Source organism: Chlorocebus sabaeus, chromosome X (genome assembly GCF_047675955.1).
Source record: "Chlorocebus sabaeus isolate Y175 chromosome X, mChlSab1.0.hap1, whole genome shotgun sequence".
NCBI classification, from domain to species: Eukaryota; Metazoa; Chordata; class Mammalia; order Primates; family Cercopithecidae; genus Chlorocebus; species Chlorocebus sabaeus.
This window is the reverse complement of record NC_132933.1, coordinates 51,933,061-51,958,434: the sequence shown is the minus strand read 5'-3', so window position 1 is coordinate 51,958,434 and position 25,374 is coordinate 51,933,061. Positions and strand designations below refer to the sequence as shown.

Here is a 25,374-nt window from a genome sequence, read left to right as displayed (position 1 = left end):
ATGCTTCTTGGTGGTAAGCATTATCACCCACGATTTACAATGAGAAAATAGAGGCTCTAAGAAGCATAGGGGCGGCCAGGCATGATGGCTTATGCCTGTAATCCCAGCACTTTGGGAGGCCGAGGCAGGTAGATCACCTGAGGTCAGGAGTTCGAGACCAGCCTGGCCAACATAGTGAAACCCCGTCTCTACTAAAAATACAAAAATTAGCCAGGTGTGGTGGCAGGTGCCTGTAATTCTTGCTACTCGGGAGGCTGAAGCAGGCGAATCACTTGAACCCGGGAGGCGGAGGTTGCAGTGAGCCAAAATAGTGCCACTGCACTACAGCCTGGGCGATAGAGCGAGACTCCATCTCAAAACAAAATAAACAAAATAAAACAAAACATAGGGGCTTGCCCAAGGCAAGTTCCGTCCTTGTGTGAGTTCCACTACAGCATGGTAATTCAACCCAAATATTGGAGCTGCCATTTGTATCACTTCTCTATACCCTCCCCCGCTACATCTCATATTAACCATATAGCATTGGGATTTGGAGCCAATCTTCTCACCTTAACCATATAGCATTGGAATTTGATTTGATTAATTCATTAGGAGTTACCCTAAGAACTCTGGAAGGATGCCTCAAGGCTGATAACATCTGCCATTTTCTAATCAGAGTGCTATGGTCTGAATGTGTCCGCCAAAATTCATATGTTAAGATGTAATCAGTAGTGTGTTAGTATTAAGAGGTAGGGCTTTTGGGAGGTGATTAGGTAATGAGGGCTCCACCCTTATGAATGGAATTCATGCCCTTTTAAAAGAGGCCCGAGGGAGTTTGCACTGCCGCCGTGTGAGGATGCACCCCGAAGACGCTATCTAGGAAGCAGACAAATCCCTCACCAGATGTCAAAGCTGCTGGCACCATGATCGTAGACTTCCAAGCCTTCAGAGCTATAAGCAATACATTTCTGTTGTTTATAATTTACCCAGTCTATAGTATTTTTGTTACAGCAGCCCAAATGAACTAAGATATAGAGCTTATTGCTTTTCTTCTTGTTTCCTTTTGGATATGAGTACACTCATCATCGGGGATGGTTTAATAAATTGACAGCAATCCATTTAAAAGGAACAATTTATTTATTGTTTAAAGAACACAGACCATAAAACACTAATAATATACCTAGAAAAACCCCAAATGAGATTGTTAAAGAAGTCTTCATAGGCATTATGGCATCTTGTTCTTCCTAACCTTAACTGATGGGGGTTAGGAGGAGAAGGCTCAGAATAAGGGTTAGGAGGAGAAGGCTCAGAATAAGGATAACAGTTCATAATTTATTCATCTCTGCTCTAACTGTTCCCTTAGTTGGTGAATAACAACCAGCTCCATCCTAGAAGCAACAGAACAAATATAAGCAGCAGCAAGAAATCATCCTTGAGCAGGAATGCAGCCCTGTTGCCCGAACAAAGACAGAACACAATCTAGTATTAACTGCTGCAAGGTAGGCACTTAAACTCACTGTGGCAGGTTCTAGTGTTTAGTAGAAATGACCTCGTTTTTTCCCCTATGTTTTAGGAAATACTAAAAACCAAAAGAAAAGCTAAAACATATGCAAACCAAACAGCTGTATGGCCTCTAGACTAGACTGCCTTTGGAAGCATGACTGAATCATCTGCTGGTACCATAGCACAGAAGCAATATAATCAATTCTTGTTTGGTGTGGTGGTGCACACCTGTAGTCCCAGCTACTCAGGAGGCTGAGGCAGGAGGATCCCTTAAGCCCAGGAGTCTGAATTCGGCCTGGGCAACCTAACAAAACCCCATTTCTAAATTAATAATAATAATTCCCAAATTGACAAAGAGAAAGTCTCATGGTCGTGTGGGGTATCTAAGTCTACTATATTTTTATACTGGCCTTTTCTACATGACTACAAACTTTGAGCATATTATAAGTAGCAAAGAAGGTACAGATAAATATAACTGATTCAACATAAGGCAACGGAAGGGACAGAAACATGCACAGTTTCATCCAGTCTTCAGTCTGGATGGTGGATCCAAGGTTTGTGTGCCAGGCCAATGGCTCTCCTCACTTCTTCAGAAAACGCTGCAATTGTTCCTGTAGGGAAATGAGCTGTAGGGAGAAGTAGAAAGACATGAAAAATTCATTTGAAATCTGAAGTCCCATTACTTGATCTAGAATTTACTTACATGAACCAAAAATAACTATTGTTATTTGGCATTTATAAGGTTATCTTAGCCTTGCAATGTTCCAGAGAATACTGGCCACAGTCAAGAATGCATGCATAATGCTGTAGCCATGATGATGTCCTTTATTATGCCCAATTTATGAAGGGAAGCTTTGTATTAGTCAGTTTTCACGCTGCTGATACAGATATACCTGAGTTTGGCAAGAAAAAGAGGTCTAATGGACTTATATAGTTCCACATGGTTGGAGGCCTCATAGTCATGGTAGAAGGCAAGGAGGAGTAAGTCATGTCTTACATGGATGGCAGTAGGCAAAGAGAGGAGAGCTTATGCAGGTAAACTCCCCTTTTTAAAACCATCAGATCTCGTGAGACTTATTCACTATCACAAGAACAGCATAGAAAAGACCTGCTCCCATGATTCAATTACCTCCCACTGGGTACCTCCCACAACATGTGGGAATTAAAGATGACATTTGGGTGGGGACACAGACAAACTATATTAAGCTTTAAAATTGAATAGGCTTTAAAAAATGTGTTTGCTATTAAGAATTTGTGCTTCTGTGAAGAATATACAGAGGTCACAGCTCACTGTAGGGGCAAAGGAGATGGGATCTCTGTAACCATATTCTAAGAGTCAGATGGTAAAACAGTTGGGACACTCTCTTGTCCCAGTGAACACAATGGGTCTTAGACTGAGTCTTACTGGCTGCTTCTTACCACATTAGGAGATACTTAGAAACTTAGTCAGTCCTGACCCATCAGGAGCCTGATGATGTTCTACTTTTGCTTTCTAAGTTAGAAGCCTTGAATATTTTGTGGTACAGGATTTAATTTTTTTAACTTGAAATGGTGAAGTGACCAATAACATTCACAGATGTATGCCATCTTTATAACAAAGGTTGTTTTTGAATATTATTCATTTCAGGACACTCCATACCAGAATTAATTTTTAGTTTGTGAAATGAAAGGAACATTATAAAACAATCCTATGCTGCACATCACCTACCAAGCCACAATAATTGCTATCTGCAGTAACTTAGAGGCTCTTCTCACTCGGTTGCTGAGTGACCCCTGATTGACCATGATTACAACCAGTGACTGCTCCAGTTCTTTCGCCTTTGCAGGCTCTTTCTTTTCATGCCACTCCCTAAAGATAGGTTTTTCCTTAGATTCAGACTTCTTGCTGAACAGTCAACCAGGCTAACTCAACTAGCCCCACAGTTTCAATGATCATTTCTGTGTGTGGGCCTCTCTCCAATTTCCCATTTTCAAAAGCACTTCTCTCCACATATCCCTCCAAATCCACTTCTTGTTATCCTATTTTCAGTTAATGGCACATCATTTCCCAGTTGCCCAGGCTTTGGACTCATCTTTGTTCCCCTTTTTGCCCTGTAAATCCAATCAATTGTTAAGTTCTGTATGCTTCTACCACTTGCACCTTTGAAGCTCCAGGCTGTCCCTACTCTAGTTTCTCCTATATACTTCTGGCAGAAAAAACTTCCTGAGTTACTCCCCAGGTAAAAAAGCTTTGAAGGCTCATTATGACCTACACCAAAAATCTAAACTGTTCACCCTGGCATCACCACCTCTGAGCCAGTGTGCATGCTGCTTTCTCATGGAATGCACTCCTTTCCCTATCTCCTTATTAAAACCCTACCTATATTTTAAGGCCCCAATCAAATATCATCTTCTCCATGAAGCCTTCCTTAATATCCATGGACAATCTCTCATGCCTTTAAGTCCCTACCCCTCTTGTCAATTTCTCCCCAAATGAAGGCACAGACTGCATCATAAGCATATCATAGCTCCCTGCAGAGCGTAGCTTAAAGTAGACACCTACTAAATCTAATTTGGATAAATGAACTAACATAAGGGACTCTGAGTAAATAAAATTTACAGCTACATTTCTAGGCTGCTCCTCAATACTAACTATAGTCATGTGTTACTTAACAATGGGGATATGTTCTAAGAAATGCACCCTTAGGCAATTTTGTCATGATGTGAATATGACAGAGCATACTTATACCAACCCTAGATAGTATAGCTTACTACACACCTAGGCTACACAGTATAGTCTATTGCTCCTAGGTTACAAACCTGTACAGCATATTACTGTACTGAATACTGTAGGCAATTGTAGCACAATGTTAAGTATTTGTGTATCTAAACATAGAAAAGGTAAACTAAAAATGCAATATAAAAAATTAAAAATGGTACACTTGTATAGGGCACTTACTATGAATGGAGCTTGCAGGACTAGAAGTTGCTCTGGGTGAGTCAGTGAGTGAGTGGTGAGTGAATGTGAAGGCCTAGGACATTACCGTGCACTACTGAAGACTATATAAACACTACAAACTTAGGCTATACTAAAATAATTAAAAAATTAAGTAATTGGGCAGTTATGTTATGATGGCTATAATGTCACCAGGTGACAGGAATTTTTTAGCTCCATTATAATCTTGTGGGACCACCATCATATATGCAGTCTGTCATTGGCCAAAATGTTGTTATGCAGCATACAACTGTACTTACATTGGTGAAAACAAAGATGTTTGGTGGGTACTAAAACAACCCTGGCATTAACTGTTCATCTGATTGTTTTAAAGCAGTACTTGAATAAGTGATTTGCTGACAGGAAGGGAATATATAGAACATAAAAATTCCACTGGTCTTGTGGGGATGGGGGTGGGGAGTAGTGCCTGTACTTTAAGAGCACCATGCTAAGCCCATCCTCATAATACCAACTCCAGTCTCCTTAAAATTGTAACCCTCAACAGTATAAGGTTAGAGTCCGCACACATTTTCTATACAGCTACTTGACCCTCATTTAGCCTATATTGCCTTCTTCTCTCTTCACCCTGTACACTCTCTTGTGACTTTGAAAAAATATAGTTGTCATTCAAGTTAGAAATCTGGCATACATCCTTAATGATTCCTTCTCCTTCAACACCCAGTAATTGACCCAACTCCTATCAATTCTACCTTTAAAATATATTCTCTAATATATCAATATTCATTGTAGCATTATTCATAATAGCCAAAAGTGAAAGCAACCCAAATGTCCATCAGCAGATGAATGAATAAACAAAATGTGGTATATTGATCCAATGGAGTATTAGTCAGTCTTAAATGGAAAAAAGTACTGAGACATGCCATAACATGGATGAACCCTGAAAATATGCTAAGTGAGAGAAGCTCGACTCAAAAGACCATGTATTATATTATTTCACTTGTATGAAATAACTAGAATAGGCAGTAGATTAGTACAAAGTAGATGAGTGGTTGCCTAGCGCTGGGCGGGGGAGAGGTTCTGGAGAAATGGAGAGGGGAGTGACTACTAATGGATACAAGGTTTCTTTTTGGAGTGATGAAACTATTCTAAAATTGACTGCAGTGATGGTTGTACAACTCTGAATATACTAAAAGCCACTGAATTGTATACTTTAAATGGGTAACTTGGGGGGGGGTGGGGAGGACGGGGTTTGAAGCAGTCTCACTCTGTCACCCAGGCTGGAGTGCAGTGGTGGGATCTCTGCTCACTGCAACCTCTGCCTCCCAGGCTCAAGCAATCCTCCCACCTCAGCCTCCCGAGTAGCTGGGACTACAGGCACACACCACCATGCCTGGCTAATTTTTGGAGAGACAGGGTTTCACCATGTTGCCCAGGCTGGTCTCGAACTCCTGGGCTGAAGCCATCTGCCCACTTTGGCCTCCCAAAGTGCTAGGATTACAGGCATGCACCATTGCACCCAGCCTAAATGGGTGAATTGTATGGTTTATGAATTACATCTCAAACAGTTATAAAAACATTTTTATTGCAGTTTAAAATTAATCTATATTCTTTCAATCTCCATTGCTACTACCTTAGTCCAAGTTACCATCCTCTGTTATTAGCGTACCACAAAGCCTCCCAACCAGCCTCCTTGCTTCCACTCTCACCTTCCAACCCAGTCTCCAGATAATAATCAGAGTAATCTTTTAAAAGTTTAAATTAGGCCAGACGTGATGGCTCATGCCTGTAATCCCAGCATTTTGGGAGGCTGAGGCAGGTGGATCACGAGTTCAGGAGGTCAAGACCATCCTGGCTAACACGGTGAAACCCCATCTCTACTAAAAATACAAAAAATTAGCCAGGCATGGTGGCACGTGCCTGTAGTCCCAGCTACTCGGGAGGCTGAGGCAGGAGAATCACTTGAACCCGAGAGGCAGAGGTTGCAGTGAGCCTAGATTGCGCCACTGCACTCCAGCCTGGGCGACACAGCAAGACTCCATTTCAAAAAAAAAAAATTTTTTTTAATTAGATGTGATTTTCCTATCTAAAATTCTTCAAGGGCTTCCCACTACACTTAAGGCCAAACCCATCCTCCTTATCATGGCCTTTAAGGAATCATACACTATGGTCTCTGCCTACTTCTCTACCCTTATGTTAAGCCATTCTCTTCTTGGCTTTAAATACTCCAAAGGTCCTCAAAGAGGCCAAGTTCTTTCCGAACATGAGACCTTGCATATGCTCCACCTAAGATGCTCTTCATCCCACTCTTTGCCTGGACCTAATCCTTCTGGTCTCAGCTTCAATAGCACCTCCTAGGAGAGGTCTATCGTGATCCCCCAATTAATTCAAGACTCTCTTTATTCTAATAGCACCATTGACTTTTTTCCTTCATAGCACTTCTTCACAATTTGTACCTTTATATTTGTATAATTTGTTTACTGTCAATCTCCCCTGCTAGACAGCTCCATGAGGACAAGTACAGCAGGTCCTCCAATAACATCGTTTTGTTCAGTGTCATTTTGTTACAGTAAGTCCTCACTTAATGTCAACAGGTTCTTAGAAACTGCAATTTTAAGCAAAATGACACGCAGAAAGTCTCCAAATAACATTGTTAGTTCAATGTAATTTCATTATAATGCTTTTTTTCTTTTTCTTTTTTCTTTTTTTTTTTTGAGACAGGGTCTCACTTTGTTGCCCAACCTGGAGTGTAGTGGCGTGATCATGGCTCACTGCAGCCTCAACCTCCTGGGCTTAGTGTCCCGAGTAGCTGAGACTACAGGCTTATGCCACCACAACTGGCTAATTTTTTGTACAGTCGGGCTTTCACCATGTTGCTCAGATTGGTCTCAAACTCCTGACTTCAAGCGATCCGCTCGCCTCAGCCTCCCAAAATGCTGGGGTTACAGGCATGAGCCACCACGCCTGGCCTCATTATAATGTTGATGAGAAAAACAAAATCACTTCCCCGTACACATTAGGTGAATTGGTCTGTCTGAACTGTCCCAGTCTGAGTGAGAGTGGGTGTGAGCGTGCCCTGCAATGGGATGCCATCCTATCCAGGGCTGGCTCCCACCTTGCGCCCTGAGCTGCTGGGATAGGCTCTGGCCATCTGAGACCCTGAACTAGAATCACTGGGTACATAATTGTCTTACTTGTTTTTATCAGTCTTTCTCAAATGTATGTATAGCTCACATTTATTTCAATGTTTAATATTAGAAGTGTTTTGGTTTTTATTTAGAAGTTTGGTGATGTTTTTGTAACCAGAAATATGCTATAGGAACTCAATTCTTCTTTATATCAGTTAGCCTATAGTAAAATTAGTTTCATTATATATACTTCATTTTGCTTAAAGTTACAGTTTCCAAGAACCTATCAATGACACTGAAGATTTACTGTATTATATTTATCTTATTCAACACTGTACATCCAGTGCTTTTTACTTCATAGGCACTCAATATCTGTTGAATGAGTGAACTTTCACAAAGACCTTGTTCCACCCTGCTACCTTCATTTAGAAGATTTGGCTACCACTATTCCTATGAGAGGAACAGCCAGCAATAATATTGGAAGTGAGCTGGGGGATTCTCTGTATCAAATGTTTTCTGGTTAATTTGAAAATATACTTCTTACCTTCTCATTTTTTTTTTTTTCCTGTATCTCAAGCTGCTCCAGCACAGAGTGAAAATGATTCTGAAAAATAAATTGTATAAATGATGAACACTGAGTCTCAAAGGAAAAAAAAACCAAGGGAGGCAAGGAGTTTGGCAAATAATTGTTTTTGTTTTTGTTTTTGAGGTGGAATCTTCCTCCATCACCCAGGCTGGAGTGCAGTGGCGCAATCTTGGCTCACGCGACCTCCGCCTCCCAGGCTCAAGTGATTCTCATGTCTCAGCCTCCTGAGTAGCTGGGATTACAGGAGCATGCCACCACGCCTGGCCAATTTTTGTATTTTTAGTAGAGATGAGGTTTCACTGTGTTGCCGAGGCTGGTCTCAAACTCCTTGTCTCAAGTGATCCACCTGCCTCTGCTCGCAAAGTGCTGGGATTACAGGCGTGAGCCACTGCGCCCAGCCGCAAATAATAAATTGTCATACAAAAGAGCACTCTTTTTAAAGGATTTAGAGTATAAAAACTATCCCCCCCTAACTACAGTACCATCCAATTTGATTTTATATACACTCTATAGCATTTTTTTTTTTTGTCTTACCCTAAGTGATTGGAATGCCCTTATGTTACCTTTTTCTAGTTTAGCACAAATCCTTTGTCTGTGGTGACCTGTTAGAGAAGCTGGCTTAGAATCTGGTGCTGATGACTCCTCCATTTCCTCTAACTAGGGCAGAGTATCACTATTCCTAACTAGTACTACATGTAACAATAATCACAACAATAGCATATATCTGTATCTTTCAAAATGTGCCCTTATCTGTTATCTTACTTGGTTATTCTAAAGGACAACACCCAAAAAGGGTATAGTTCTGTGCTCCCATTTGCTGAATACAGCTCTGAAGAAAATGAAATCTGGCAGGAAATTCCAAATGCTTCAGAACTTCCCTCACTAAAAAAGGGAAGCAAACATGACCTAAACATACATTTTCTTTTTGTTGAAGCTCTTAAACATATATTAATAAAAATATTTATTCTTGTTCAAAATGCACCAAAAATTTAAAAACTAATTATTTCTCCTTTTTACTGCAATGTATACATTTTAATAAATATAACAGGATTCAATCTATGCCCTACCATTTACTGTGATCCCTGGCAAGTTACTTAACCTCTTTGAGTTTCCATTCTTTATCTATAAAATGGGAGTGGTGACAGTATTTATGTTTCAAGGATGTGAGGATAAAATGTGATAATATGTGTACACAATTCTTAGCTCTTTATGTGCCTTTTACATAGCAAATGCTCAATAATGGCATTTTTTATCTCAAATCACCTAGTCCCTTCCCCAAAATGCTTATATTAGATGATCAAAATTACTCAGGTAAAAGGAAACGGGGTTATCTTTTATTAGGAGTTTCTAAGAGGCTGTTAAGGTTCATGAATGAACAAGAACCCTGCATAGAGATGACATAAGTGGAAACACAAAGGCAAGATACTGAAAGTAAGAGATCAGGATTTCTTTATGCCAGCCAAGAATTTACCTTGAGTGTCAGGTTTTCCACTTTCATGATGAGATCCTTCTGTCTTTGTGCTTTATTCTGAATCTCATGGAGCTTTTTCTCCTTTTTATCAATCTGCTTCTGAATTTCCATGGCTAACAGAGATACACAGAACTTATATATTAAATATAGCCTAAATGAATGGACTAAGATCCAAATCAAGTAAAACTCCACTACACATCTGAGCAATAACTTCTTGAGCTTAGCTTTGGGTCTAATGTATGCTTAGAGTCAGCCTTTAGCACTGCCACCCACCCTGGTCCCATCCCTTTGTTTTTTTCTCTGACTTACCTATTGAACTGGTACCTTCATTTGCCCTATACTGGCCAGATTCAATAAACTTGGCCTGAAGCTGCCTTTCCAGACACTCTTCAGAATAATCTTCCTCCTCTTCTTCTTCGTCTTCATCTTCATCCTCATCCTCATCCTCATCTTCATCATCCTCATCCTCATCATCATCATTGTTACTTCTAGAATCACTGAACATCTCCCGAAGCATATCATATTCTACTGGTTTTAAGCAAGAGGAAGGTGAACTATCTAAAACTCTGCAAATGACTCATACTCCAGATAAAATTATACTCCTTACTTTCACATTCCCCAGGCAACCAGTAAATTTTATAAAACATTTTTTTCATGCAGGAAGATTATTCCCTTTGTAAAACAAGGACAGCAAGTGCAAAACACTGTAACATTCATTCATGTAGTGAGTGATCAAGACATTTAGAGACTCTAAGGGTCATAGGAAGTTAAGATACCAGCGGTGGATGGGAGATTAGAACACCAATCTAAAACCCCGAAACTGCCAAGGGACCAATAAGAGGGAAGAAGGGCTGGGTGTGGTGGCTCGCGCCTGTAATCCCAGCACTTTGGGAGGCCAACACGGGCAGATCACTTGAGGCCAGGAGTTGGAGACCAGCCTGGCCAACGTGGCAAAACCCCATCTCTACTAAAAAAAAAAAAAAAAAAAAAAAAAGAAAGAAAAGAAAAGAAAAAAAGAAAAAATAACTGGGTGTGGTGGTACATGCCTGTAATCCCAGCTACTTGGGAGGCTGAGGCACAAGAATTACTTGAACCTGGGAGGCGGAGGTTGCAGTGAACCGAGATCGCACCACTACACTCCAGCCTAGGCAACAGAGCGAGACTCTGTCTCCCAAAAAAAAAAAAAAAAAGGCCAGGCAAAGTGGCTCATGCCTGTAATCCCAGCACTTTGGGAGGCTGAGACAGGCAAATCGCTTGAGGTCTGGAATTCAAGACCAGCCTGGCCAACATGGTGAAACCCCGACTCTACTAAAAATACAAAAATAAGGTGGGCGTGGTGGTGCACGCCTGTAATCCCAGCTACTCGGGAGGCCGAGGCAGGAGAATCACTTGAACTCAGGAGGCAGAGGTTGTAGTGAGCTGCAAGATTGCACCACTGCACTCCAGCCTGAGCGACAGAGCAAGACTCCATCTCAAAACAAAACAAAAAAAAAAAAAAAAGAGGGAAGGATGAAACCATCCTTTTTTTCTGGATTGGCCTATGAATTTATGGAAAATGATCTGATACCCAGTCAATACCTGCCCTATCTGAAACTCCTGCTTTGCCTTTACTAAAGTACCTGATGAGGTATGACCCTGCTTGTGGCTGCTCATTCCCGAGGATATCACAAATCCTGGGATGGAGCCTTGACTTTCTATTTCCTTGGTTCCATCTTCAGCAACGACTTCCCAACCTGAAAGGAGTGGGTAGTCAAGGAAAAAACAGAAGGAAACAAAAAGGCACAGCTGAAAGGGAAGGGGCTCTTTGACTAACAGTGCTATTTAATTTAGTCCAAGTTTAGGCCATTTGTATTGGAATTCCTAGCTTGGAGAAGTGCTTTATATTGAATTACACAATAAATAATTTTCTATTACATGAATTTGCTGTTCCTAGCTAGAACATAACATTTGAAAAAATCTTAAGTTTTACACATCAAGGCTGGCACACAAACACCAGAGGTGAGGCTTCGTTAGCATGTACAAATGGGGCAGAACAGACTATGCAGAAAATATTTGTATAAAGGATACGGGTACTTATGGCTTCAGCATCTGAACGCAGCAGTCTCCTTACTTCATTTTCCACATCTGGAGATTCAATGTACTGAAGCAAAGTTGGGGATTAGAGGGGGATACCAATACTGTCATTTAACACCCTGTGTTTTGCAGGAGTGCCCTCCTATGTACCAATGAATTCAAATGTTAGGCCTCTTTAAATTCTGATCCAACCAAATTTCTACTTTAAGTAGTGCTATTTATGAAGGAATCTTTAGCCAGGGTCTAGAATTTTATACAGTAAACTTATTTTTTCCTAATTAAACAAATTACTTGAGACATTTAATCTTTTCAATCTGCAGTTCTATGGTAAAGACCTCTCTCAGAGGTGCAACCCTTAGGTCTCAGTTATAAATTATTTGTCCTGGTTTATATTGGCAAAGAACTATAATTCCTTATTAGTTATTTAGAAATAATTTGGTTTAAAGATCCAAATTCCCAGATTTCACTTCCTCACATCTTTATTATTAGAGACGTTCCTACAAAAACTGGATCTTAGCTGTATGTTCTCCCTTGAATCCAGTTTTACATAATTATCTCCACAGCAACCAATTTGTCATGCCACAAATAGAAATTAGGACTTTGATGGGGAATAAGCAATTGCAAACAACTGCTGTTAAAAGTGCACTCAGGCTCCCAAGGAATGGCTTTTGAAATAAATGTCAGAATAAAAAGAGCAGATTAGAATACACGGGGTCACTGGCCAAATTGTATCTTTTCCTCCAGGAGTTATCAAACATCAAACAATGAATTCATTTTTCAGTGAATCAAACCCAGTGTATGTGTTTAGGATGAGGGTTAGAGGTGAGAAGGAAGGCTCAAAAGTAGCTTTTGTGGTTGATTTGATTCATTTGAAATGAATGAGCTATTAAATAAAATATATTAAGGGTAAAAATGAAGTTATATTATGACTGCTGTACCTCAGGAAGGCTGCTTTTTTCCATTTCTTTGACATCAGGGACCTATGAAATAAAACACAATAAACAAGTTATATTATGATGCCTATATTTCAGTAAAGCTTAAAGAGTTCTACAACTATTCTTAACTTTGTTTTACATTGAGTAGGCACTCAATAAATGTTGACTTACAGAGTATAAAAACCAAGGCAACTGTGTTCATGGACTGGAAGACTCAACATAGTAAAAATGTTAATTCTTCCCAAATTGATCTATAAGTTTCATGTAATTCCTGCCAAAATTCTAGCAAGGTTTTCTGTAGCTATAGACAAGCTTATTCTAAAACTTACATTAAAAGATATAGGCTTTTGGCCAGGCATGGTGGCTCATGCCTGTAATCTCAGCACTTTGGGAGGCCAAGGCAGGCGGATCACCTGAGGTCAGGAGTTCAAGACCAGCCTGACCAACATGGTAAAACCCGTCTCTACTACAAATACAAAAATTAGCCAGGCATGGTGGCCCATGCCTGTAATCCCAGCTACTTGGGAAGCTGAGGTACGAGAATCGCTTGACCAGGGAGGTGGAGGCTGCAGTGAGCTGAGATCGTGCCATTGCACTCCAGCCAGGACAACAGAGCAAGACTCCGTCTCAATAAATAAATAAATAAATAAATAAATAAATAAATAAATAAAGATATGGACTGTAGAATGGCTAAACAATACTGACAAAGAAAAGTGAAGTCAGAGCAATCAGCCTTCTAATTTCAGGCCTTTCTAATTTCAGGACCAATTATATAGTGACACTGTGATATTGGTGGAGGGATTGACAGATGGATCAATAGAACAGAATGGAGAACCTAGAAACAGAGCCACAAAAACAAGCCCAGCTGATTTTGGCAGAGGTGCAAAAGCAATACAACAGAGGAAGGATAGCCTTTTCAACAAACAGTGCTAGAGCAATTAGACATCCTTTGGCAAGAAAAGCAAAAATAAAAATAAAAAACAAAAACCTTGAACTAAACCTCATAGCTTTACAAAAATTAAGTCAAAAATGGGCATCGGGCTTAAAAAGAAGTTAAAAAAAAAAGCAGGAGAAAATCTTCAGGATCTGGGCTAGGCGAAGAGTTCTTAGATTTACCATAAAAAGCAAGATCATTTTCAAAAAAATCAATATATTGTGCCTCATCAAAACTAAAAATTTTAGCTCTCTGAAAGACCCTACAAAGAGGATGGAAAGACAAGCTACAGACTGGGAGAATATATTTGCAAACTACATATCTGATAAAACACTAGTAGTATTTAGAATATAAAAAGAACTCTCAAAACTCAATAATAAAAAATCAATTTAGAAAATAGGCAAAAGGCATGAGCAGACATTTCATTGAAGTGGAATAGATGGCACATGAGATGTTCAACCCCATCAGGTATCAGGGAAATGTAAATTAATACCACTACATTAGTGGTGTGGTGTGAGATCACTACACACCTATCAGAATGGCTAAAATGAAAAATAGTGACAACACCTAACGCTGGTGAGGAGGTGGAGGAACTGGATCATTCATACATTATTGGCAGGAATATAAAATGGTACAGTCACTCTGGAAAACAGGTCGTTTCTTATCAAACTAAACATGCGACTACCATATGACCCAGCAATTATACTCCTGGACATTTATTCCAAAGAAATGAATACTTATATTCACACAAAAACCTGTTCACAGCTTTATTTATAATAGTCAAAACCTGTAAACAACCCAGATGTTCTTCGATGGGAGAACAGTTATATAATGTGGTACATTCATACCATGGAATACTACTCAGCAATAAAAAATAAACTATTAATGCTACAAAAACTTACATGGATCTTAAGTGAATTATGCTGAATGAAAAAATAAGCTAGTCTCTGATGTTATATACTACATGATTCCATTAATATTAAATTTTTGAAATGACAAAATTACAGAGATAGAGATCAGATTAGTGATTACCAAGTGTCAGAGACTGGGGTGTGAGGTGGAAGGAAAATGGGCATGGTTATATAAAAGCAAAATGAGGGATCCTTTTGATGATGAAACTGTTTTGTATTTTGACTGTGTAGGCAGATACATGAACTTACACATGGGATAAAACTGCATAGAACTCAACACATGCACAAAAATACATGAGTACAAGTAAAACTGGAGAAATTGGAATAAGATTGCTGAATTCTAATCATGTCAATTACCTGTTTGTGATATTGTATTATAGTTTTACAAAATGGGGAAAATGGCAAAAAGGTACACGATATCTCTCTTTTATTTCTTACAACTGTATGTGAGTTTACAATTATTTCAAAATAAAATGTTTAATTTTAAACAAAAGAAGAAGCCAAGCCACAATACTCCTGTAGTTTGACAAAGGTTCTATAAGCCTAAAATAAGACTAGGAATATAACCACAATTCCCAATTTTCAGGTTCTGGATGGGTTCACTTTAAAACTAGATCTTGCAATCGAAAACTGAAAGCATTAACAGAAGTTTCAAATGTATGATTCTTCCAGACCCCAAATGACTAGCCTATAACCTAAAGGATCAGGTATTTTTATTCACTACTATATTCCCAACTGCTAGCATACAGCGCCTGGCATTTAGTTCACATTCAATAAATGTTTATTGAACATATAAATGAATTAACAAATTAATTCCCAACTGACTTTTTCTCTTTCCTTCTGGCCCATGATCCTCTTCTAATCAGCCCGGCAGACACACAAACTGCATGTAACTAACCTTTTTTTGTGTTTTCCGGAACCTTTTCTTTCTGACATTCTTAAGTGGTGGAGTAACTAAAATAAATACAACACAGTGAAACGTTATATGATTGATGGTAGTCACATAGCTGAATTTGATAAAGACAAAGATCATGCTATAAACCAAAGGCTCATGACATGATTCCTTTGTTTTGTTTTGTTTTGTTTCTTTTGAGATCGAGTCCCACTCTGTTGCCCAGGCTGGAGTGCAGTGGTGCGATCTCGGCTTACTGCAACCTCCTCCTCCTCGGTTCAAGCGATTCTCCTGCCTCAGCCTCCTGAGTAGCTGGGATTACAAGCGCCCACCACCACACCCAGCTAATTTTTGTATTTTTAGTAGAGACGGGGTTTCACCATGTTGGCCAGGCTGGTCTCAAACACCTGACCTCAGGTGATCCACCCGCCTCGGCCTCTCAAAGTGCTGGATTATAAGCGTGAGCCACCGTGCCCAGCCAACATGACTCCTCTTAAGAGTGTCTGAGAACTTAATGAACCAAACACCTAAGTGTGGTAAGAGGTCCCTGTTTCACCAGGAATTAGGATTCAGCAAATAAATTTTAGTCAGCAGGAATGATCAAGGGGCTATTGACTTACTGCCATGCTTCCAGACATATTTTTTCTCTCTCTCCCTTTCTTTTTTCCTGGTTATATTAGGATCAGCAGAGGCAGCTGATTCTTCTGGAGAAGGGTGGATATCACCATCAGTAGTGCACACAAGCATCTACATTTAACAAAGACAAGGAAGTTGACTATGACCACAAATTTTGGGTTAGCAATCATAATCATTCTTACCACTAGAAATGCACAGAAGAGACTGATACTTGCCATTTCCAGAAAACCAAGTATTTTGTAATGTACATTTATATTCTCTCATTTTTGCAGTCCCTCTCTCTCCCTCTCCTCCCCTCCACCAGCCACCAGCAGCACTACATATGAACTCTGAGGGTTTTTTTTTCCCCCACTAGAGTGTTTGCCACTACAGAGGGAATATATTGGAAACAGATCTTGGAACTTAGTTTAGGTTTTTTGTTTTGTTTTGTTTTTAGACAAAGTCTTGCTCTGTCATACAGGCTGGAGTGCAATGGTACGTGATCATGGCTCACTGCAGCCTCGACCTCCTGGGCTCAAGTGATCCTCCCACCTCAATCTGTAGAATAGCTGGGACTACAGGTGTGTGCCACCACACCTGGCTAATTTTGTTTTTGTAGAGATGAAGTCTCACTATGTTGCCCAGGCTGGTCTCAAACTCCTGGGCTCAGGTGATCCTCCCGCCTCAGCCTCCCAAAGTGTAGGGATTATAGGCATGAGCCACTGTGCCTGGCCTATCTCAGCATTTTGATTTAGAGAGGAAATAAGAAATCAACAGCAGAGATGATGAATAAGAACCAATTTAAACCTCCAGAGTTAACAACATACTGTTTTAATACAAAGTTCAGAAGATCCCAGCTGCTCATATGTTTCAATTAATGAAAAGTCACTATAAGTGGCAAATGGGACTCTCTATAGGCTATTTGGTTAAAATAAAATACTGAAATCTAGGGATCAAACACCAAACCAGCACATGACATTTCATTCCTGTGCAATCGATCTGGAAATTAGAAATGCCAAGCAGCCATTCACCAAGTGGAAAGGAGTACTGAAAGAAAGAAAAATAGGGAGAGAAAAGAATTCCTTGAAGGATGTGAGGCTAGTAAAGAAAACTAGTCCATACCTGAGAAATGTCTGCTGTTTTATAAAAAGTTTTTTTATCAAGCGTTCTCAGGCTTTCAATAACACAAGGCAAATCAACCAGCTTAGCAGCTAGTGGAACATCTTCTACTTCAACAACTGCATGGCGCCTATCAGCTGAAGAGAAGTAAAGATTAAAGTTGATATCTTCCCAGTGAACTCTTAAACTTCCTAAGGTTTGAATAATGAAGACTTATGTGGGACAGACTAGTCTTTCCAAGAAACCTACTATCTCTCATAATGCTAAAATTGTGTACACAATTAATAGCTTCCTAAAGAAAAAAATGGAAAGCATATGGAACTCTTTTTTTCCTAGTTTACATCACTTGGGCAAAAGTAGCTAAGTTTCTTGTTAATGGATGTGAACTAAATATGTGTGAAGCAATAAATGTTTCATTCTCATCCTGCAAAGCAAATTCCATTCATTAAAACCAATTCCTTTCTTTTTAGAAGCATTTAATCGTGTCATTGTACATGTGTGTTTTCAAAGGGCTGGGTGAGGGAAGGATTGACTGACCCTAGAATGGTGCTAATAAGTCTCAAGTTAAATCTCTAATTAGCTTCAAAAAGATAAAATTCTATACAACAGCCATATATTAAACTCTGAATATTGCTGCTCAGATGTCCCAAACATGAATGTCTTTTGACACAAGAGGATTCAAGTATAATCTTCTAGTACTATGTGAAGAAAGAAAGACACAAAACAATGTTTACCATTTTGTGTGAATTAGATTGTTTCCATTCTAGTATTATGCATAAAAGTTTTGCCAATAAGGAAGTGACAAGAAACAGTTAATATCAGTTATCTGTGGTATTGAGGTTGGGGCACCATAAAGAAGAAGAGTTTTATTTCTTCTCCTTTTGAACTTTTCTTTTTCATTTGATTTTTTTTTTTTTTTTTTTTTTTAGGAGTCTCTCTCTGTTGCCCAGGCTGGAGTGCAGGCACGATCTCTGCTGACTGCAACCTCCGCCGCCTGGGTTCAAGCAATTCTCATGCCTCAGTCTCCCAAATAGCTGGGATTACAGGTGTGCACCCCCATGCCTGGCTAATTTTTGCATTTTTAGTAGAGATGGGGTTTCGCCATGTTGGCCAGGCTGGTCTGGAACTCCTGACCTCAAGTGATCTGCCCGCCTCAGCCTCCCAAAGTGCTGGGATTACAGGCATGAGCCACCACGCCTGGCCTGTTTTATTTGAATTTTCTAACTATGAACTTATATTATCTTTAAAAAAAAAATATCAATCAGTGTTAACTAACTGGTGAGATTATGGGCCACTTTTTGTTTTCTATATACTTCTCTGTATTAAAAAAAATAAACTAGCAAAATTTATTTATCTATTTTTGGTTGTGTGTTTTTTATGCAGATAAGTTTGTGTGAAAACATTTATTTATTTATTTACTTATTTACCTATTTACAAGAGCATGCATGCTCTTGGTGCAAATGGCCTCTAGATTCACCCATGGTGTCCCAAATGACAGAATTTTGTTCTTTTTAAAAGGCTGAGTAGTATGGCATTGTGTATACGTATCACATTTTCTTTATCCATTCATCCACTGATGGACACTTAGGTTGATTCCATATCTTGGCTACTTTGAATAATGCTACAATGAATATGGGAGTGCAGAGAGATATGCCTTCAATGTGTTGCTATCAATTCCTTCTGTGAATATATTCACAGAAGTGGGGTTGCTGGATCATATGGTTGTTCTATTTTTAGTTTTCTGAGGAACCTCCATACCATTAAAAAAAATAATAATGGCTGTAGGCCAGGCACAGTGGCTCACGCCTGTAATCCCAGCACTTTGGGAGGCCAAAGTGGGTGTATCACTTGAGGTCAGGAGTTCGAGACCAGCCTGGTCAACATGGTGAAACTCCATCTCTACCAAAAATACAAAATAATTAGCCAGGTGTGGTGGCACACGCCTGTAGAGCCAGCTACTCGGAAGGCTGAGGCAGGAGAATCACTTTAACCCAGGAAGCGGAGGTTGCAGTAAGCCAAGATCGTGCCACTGCACTCCAGCCTGGGTGACACAGCAAGACTCCATCTCAAAAAAAAAAAAAAAAAAAAGGCTGTATTAATTTACATTCCCACCAATAGGGTACACAGGTTCCCTTTTCTCCTCATCCTCATTAACAGTTGTTATTGTTCTTCTTTTTAATAAAAGCCATTCTAACAGGTATGAGGTGATATCTCGCTGTTGTTTTAATTTGCATTCCTCTAATGATTAGTGATGCTGAGCATTTTTTCATGAACCTTTTGGCTACTTGTATGTCTTCTTTTGAGAAGCATCTGTTCAGATCCTTTGCCCATTTTAAAATCAGTTTATTTGTTTTCTTGCTATTGAGTTGAGTTCCTTATATATTTCGATATTAACCCCTTTATTGGATGTACGATTTGCAAATATAACAAATACTATTTAAAAGAAAGAAATATATATCACTGGCCAGGCCCGGTGGTGCACACCTGTAATCCTAGCACTTTGGGAGGCCAAGGTAGGTGGATCGAGAGGTCAGGAGTTTGAGACCAGCCTGACCAACATGGTGAAACCACGTCTCTACTAAAAATACAAAAATTAGTCAGGCATGGTGTCACGTGCCTGTAATCCCAGCTACTCGGAAGGCTGAGGCAGAAGAATCACTTGAACCCAGGAGGCGGAGGTTGCAGTGAGCCGAGATCACGCCACAGCACTCCAGCCTGGGCAACAGAGCAAGACTGCATCTCAAAAAATGGAAAAAAAGAAACATGTCACCTTTACAAACAAAGAATGGCATATCCATTTGTCATTCCCGGGGATGTTCAGAAATCATAAAGTTTATACATAGGAGACTACCAGCAGTATGAAAACCCCACAGTTGACCCCCAAGTTTCCTTAAACACACTATGATAATCACTCAACTCGAGGTGCAATATTCCTACTTCCTTTCCTCTTAAAAGAAGAGGACTTAAGCCTCTCTAAAGCATGAGTCCATCAAGTCAGAGACTATATTCTATCATTTTTCACATCCTTAGTACCAAGTATAGTGCCTGGCACATAGCAATCCCTTAATAAATTATTGTTCAATGTATAGTGAATGGATATTAGCTACTTACGCAGTAAGTCAATTTTCAGTTTATCCTTCATCTTGACACTTTGAGAATGTACTAGGTTCCTGACAGTACAAGCGTGTTCCTAAAAAGGAGGTAAATTGAAAAATCAGAAGAACTAAACATCTACTTGGCAGCTAACAGAATAAATATATCAAACAAAGTCCTCCCTTAAATAAAACCTTACACCTCCCAAATGTTACTAACAAGACCATGTACCATGAGATACTGTGCACTGTATAAGTCAAGTTAGGATGAAGCTGACTCTAAACTCATAATTGTCTCTTAGTAGCTACAGTTAATACTTTCCCCCAGCTCTACAATCCTGCTACCCGTCTGTTATAGTTGCTAAAGAAAGGCTTACCTAGTTGCAGTTTGCTTGGTATATTAAGTAACCCTAATTAGGGAAATAGGTTTCTGAACCCCATCCTTAATATAGCTGCCTAGACTAAGTAATTGCTTGAATACGGGTATCAGTGTGGGGAAAGACAGCCAAATACTTGTTGAGATGAGCTTTAAAAGTCTTGCATGGTGGTGAATAATGCTGGCCCTTCTCACTGCCCCTTTTGAGGTGACAGAAAGGATTTCAGAGGAGTCTTATCTTGGTTGTCCAGGGAACAGGCTGTTAGTATTGGTAGTAAGTGACTGGGTCCATCATTGTCACAGCTGTTTTGCCAGGAAATCAACCTGCATGATAGGTAGTATGTACAGGAGGAAAAAATGCTGCCAAAAAAGTACACGCTATGATAGGACTGCTTACAGAACATGATTCCTGGGAAACAAATGTTCTGAGTTTTTATAGCCTACCTGAAATAGAAATGTTACAGAATCCAAGTAGAACTATAATTATAATTAAACTATAATTGGCCGGGCACAGTGGCTCACACCTGTAATCCCAGCACTTTAGGAGGCCGAGGTGGGTGGATCACAAGGTCAGGAGATCGAGACCATCCTGGCTAACATAGTGAAACCATGTCTCTACTAAAAAATACAAAAAATTAGCTCGGCGTGGTGGCAGGCGCCTGTAGTCCCAGCTACTCGGGAGGCTGAGGCAGGAGAATGGCGTGAGCCCAGGAGGCGGAGCTTGCAGTGAGGCAAGATTGTGCCACTGCACTCTAGCCTGGGTGACAGAACAAAGACACCATCTCAAAAAAAACAAAAACAAAAACAAAAAACAAACAAACAAACAAACACACACTATAATTATGAAGATATTTGTTCTGAGATACAAATTCTTACCAGAGGCAGACGCAATATAAACTGGTTCTCAACTTCATCAGGAACTTCATCCTGGCTTTTACTCATGTCTTGATTTTGAGTTCAGGAAAGCAAAAAGAAAACCAACACAGTCACTAAAAACTCCTCTTGCTCCCCCTCCTGACCACTTCTAGTAGTACTGCTTAAATTATACAAGATCTTGCCCACAACACTAGACACTAGACCAACACACTAGAATGATGTGTGTACAGTTAGACAATACCTTATTTGACATAACTTAATTATTTCTAGACGTTACCTTAGCTCCTCTCCAATATGTGTAGATTTTTCAAAGTCAATCCAAATTACATGATGTAATTTGATGAACAAATGAAATAACAGCTGTTATGAAACATGATTTCATCTTCTTAATCATATTCTTAGACTCTCAGGTAAAAGACTACAATTCAACAACACGGTGGTGGCTCCCTAAGCAAACTATATAACCTCTGCAGGGAAGAATGCAAACCAAAAGCTGAAATCGACCTAGAAACCACTTGCAGAAATGATCTGTGATGATTTGAAGTAAGCAAGGGCTTGATTTTCAATATTTCACCTACCTTAATGGATTAGTAGAAATTAAGCAGTCCATGGGAGACCAGGCAGTTTTTTATGACTCTAGAGCCAGCAACAACAGCTTTGAGCTACCCTCAAAGTTAGGGAGTCCAGTTCTTTTTTTTTTTTTTTTTTTAAGACAAGAGTCTCGCCCTGTCACCCAGGCTGGAGTGCAGTGGTGCGATCTCGGCTCACTGCAACCTCCACCTCCCGAGTTCAAGTCATTCTCCCGCCTCAGTCTCCCAAGTAGCTGGGACTACAGGCATGCACCACCACACCCAGCTAATTTTTGTATTTTTTAGTAGAGACAGGGTTTCACCATGTTGGCCAGGCTGGTCTCAAACTCCTGACCCCAAGTGATCCGCCCACCTCAGCCTCCCAAAGTGCTGGATTACAGGCGTGAGTCACTGCGCCCGGCATGGAGTCCAGTCCTTTTCTATTTGTTTTGTTTTGTTTGTTTGTTTGTTTGTTTTTGAGATGGAGATTTTATGGAGAACATAAAATCTGATTTGATTTATTCATTATTACCCTTTCATTCATTACTACCTTTTATTGTGTGCATTCTGTATGGCCAGTACTACATTGAGTACATTAGGTCTATCATTTCATATAATCCTTACAACCACCACTTACTTCGAATGCCCCCAAAAGTTATTTAAAAGAACTCCTAAGATGGATCTCTTCACTTAAAATATATATATACCTTTGGTGAAATGAATACTTTCCTTCCAAGTTAATCTTTTTTTGACAAATTATAATCATATATAATTATGGGGTACACAGTGATGTTATGATATAGTGTGAAATGACTGAATCAATCTAATGAGCATATCCATCACCTTAAATACTTATCAGTTATTCCCCTTAACTGCAACTTTCATTTTTTTAATTTTAAAAGCCAAATTTGGCAGTGGGAGATTGTATACCAACTTTAGTGGCATTAATGTTAATAAGTTCTGACAATATCCCACTACTATCGGACCAGCCTAACTGAAATTTTCTATTTGATCAACATCTCCGCACTGCCCCTCCCCCTACTACAGCCTGTAATAACCAACACTCTACTCTCTGCTTCTGTGAGTTCAATTATTTTAGATTCCACATATAAGTGAGAATATGTGATTTTTGTCTTTCTCTGCCTGGCTTATTTCACTTAATATAATATCCTCCAGATTCATCCATGTTGTTGCAAATGATAGAATTTCCTTCTTTTTAAAGGCTGAATAGTATTCAGTTGGGTACACATACCACATATTTATCCATTCACTTGTTGCATACCTAGATTGATTTCATAACTTAGCTATTGTGAGTAATGCTGCAATGAACATATGTGTGCAGATATCTCTTTGACACACTGATTTCAAGTTTTTAGGATATACATCCAGAAGTGGGATTGCTGGATCCCAAGTTATTTCATTATTTTTCATTTTTTCATTATTTTTCAATTTTATGTTCTCCCAATGAACCAAGATTTTATTTCTAATCTTATTTTCCATGTATTTGGGATGTATTTGTAGAACCATGCATTTGGGGTATTAGGGCCCACTTTTTTGTTTTGTTTTTTTTTTTTTTGAGACAGAGTTTCACTCTTGTTGCCCAGGCTGGAGTGCAATGGCGTGATCTCAGCTCACTGCAACCTCTGCTGCCCGGGTTCAAGCAATTCTCTTACCTCAGCCTCCCGAGTAGCTGGCATTACAGGTACCTGCCACCACGCCCGGCTAAAATTTTTTTTTTTTTTTTTTTTTTTTTTTTGTATATTTAGTAGAGACGGGGTTTCACCATGTTGGCCAGGCTGGTCTCCAGCTCCTGACCTAAGGTGATCCACCCGCCTCGGCCTCCCAAAGTGTTGGGGTTACTGGTGTGAGCCACTGTGCTCAGCCAGGCCCACACTTCTGTGGGAGACTTTTCTCAAAGGTGGAAAGATGGCTGGGCGCTGTGGTTCACACCTGTAATCTCAGCACTTTAGGAGGCTGAGGCAGGAGGATCACCTGAGGTCAGGAGTTCCAGACCATCCTGGCCAACATGGTGAAACCCTATCTCTACTAAATATACAAAAATTAGCCGGGAGAAGTGGTGGGCGCCTGTAATCCCAGCTACTTGGGAGGCTGAGGCAGGAGAATTGCTTGAACCCAGGAGGTGGAGGCTGCAATGAGCCAAGATGGCGACACTGCACTCCAGCCTGGGTGACACAGTGAAACTCCTCAAAAAAAAAAAAAAAAAAAAAATCAGCAGTAGAAAAGCAGACACCCAGGATGGGAGAGGGAAAGATGCATTATTTGTGATTGTAATTTCTTCTCTTCTTGTTTCATGCAGATATATATGAATATATGTGCATCTATAAATACAAAAGAGAAATATAAATGCAAGAAGAGAGTTGATTAAAATAAATAAAAAATCTGGGGGCTGAGCACATTCCCTAACAGAACATAGTAACAATTAAGGCTGGGAGCAGGAACAGATTATTTGAAGAACTAGCTGCTAAGCAAGATTTTATCAGATCAGTAGTAACTTTTAGATTTCTCAGCAGAACTAAAACTAGGGCATTTTGTTCATTTCCAAGACTTTTTGGTAATTCCTCTTTTATGGAAGAACGAATGTAAGAAATGAAACTATTTCAATGTAGTTGTTTGATAAACAGGCCTAATAAAAGGTCCGGTGGGAGAGAAGTTAGACAATCCTGGTTGAACTGGGTTTTAATTATTTTTTAAATTTCTTACTTGCATTTACCTAAACAACTAGTTGTACGTTATTCACTTTAAGAAAAAGCATCCGCTTTTTTCCAGCAAGCACTCTTTGATACCTGATTAAATTAACAGGACCCCTTCCCACCATTCACCTAGCCCCATCTCGCTTTAGCAGAATTACAATTGGAATTATAATTGGCTGGAAGGCGCCTGGCAGCATGCTCCAGGCCATGCAAGTCAGTACACGCCTAAATGGGTGTTTTTTTCAAGTTCGCAGTCGCTAGCTACAGTTTAGAGACTGACCTCCATCCTTATCCCCTGGGCACTAAGCTTTCAAAGGGAAAGTTCCACCCCTAGGCTTTGATCCACTTTCCCTTGAAAACCTCCCGCGAGGCCCAACAGGTCGCAACGGGTCCCAGCCTTCGGGCCTCACCGTGCAGGCGGGCTGGGGAGGGCAGCTGGGTGCACCACGGCGGGGTGCACAGCGGCGGGGGCGCTGACCCGGTCCCGGACGCCCGGTCGGCCGTTCGACTCACCCGCTCCTCCGCGGACTGGCGCCAACACCGAAAAGGCTGTAGGGGCTGGTGACCTGCGCCTCTGGTCTGTGGGCTCCGGACGAACCGCGCGTGGGCTCCCGCGCGGAACGTAGAGGCAAACGCTCGGCGGCCGGCGCCTGGACAGTAAGAGCGGCGCGC

General features: G+C 40.1%; 1 protein-coding gene across 1 annotated transcript; it reads right to left on the bottom strand.

The window, feature by feature from the left end:
- Nucleotides 1–2,063: 2,063 nt before the first annotated feature.
- On the bottom strand, nt 2,064–25,353 carry TAF7L (TATA-box binding protein associated factor 7 like). Its single transcript, XM_073013103.1, has 13 exons — nt 25,216–25,353; nt 21,423–21,490; nt 20,190–20,268; nt 17,082–17,215; nt 15,965–16,091; nt 15,351–15,406; nt 12,611–12,652; nt 11,667–11,739; nt 11,219–11,332; nt 9,909–10,124; nt 9,600–9,712; nt 8,087–8,146; nt 2,064–2,108 (listed from the first exon to the last, which is right to left on the bottom strand). The coding sequence occupies exons 2-13, from the start codon at nt 21,486–21,488 to the stop codon at nt 2,064–2,066; spliced, it is 1,125 nt and encodes a 374-aa protein (XP_072869204.1). The 5' UTR covers nt 21,489–21,490; nt 25,216–25,353.
- Between the last annotated feature and the right edge of the window lie 21 nt (nt 25,354–25,374).

Excerpts from the sequence above, each read along its gene's own strand:
- TAF7L (XM_073013103.1), bottom strand. The coding sequence starts at position 21,488 with ATGAGTAAAAGCCAGGATGAAGTTCCTGATGAAGTTGAGAACCAGTTT. Across the intron at positions 17,216-20,189 it reads ACTGAAAATTGACTTACTGC|CTGATAGGCGCCATGCAGTT; the intron begins GTAAGTAGCTAA and ends ACTTCTCTTCAG. Across the intron at positions 8,147-9,599 it reads TGGAAAACCTGACACTCAAG|AATCATTTTCACTCTGTGCT; the intron begins GTAAATTCTTGG and ends TTTATTTTTCAG.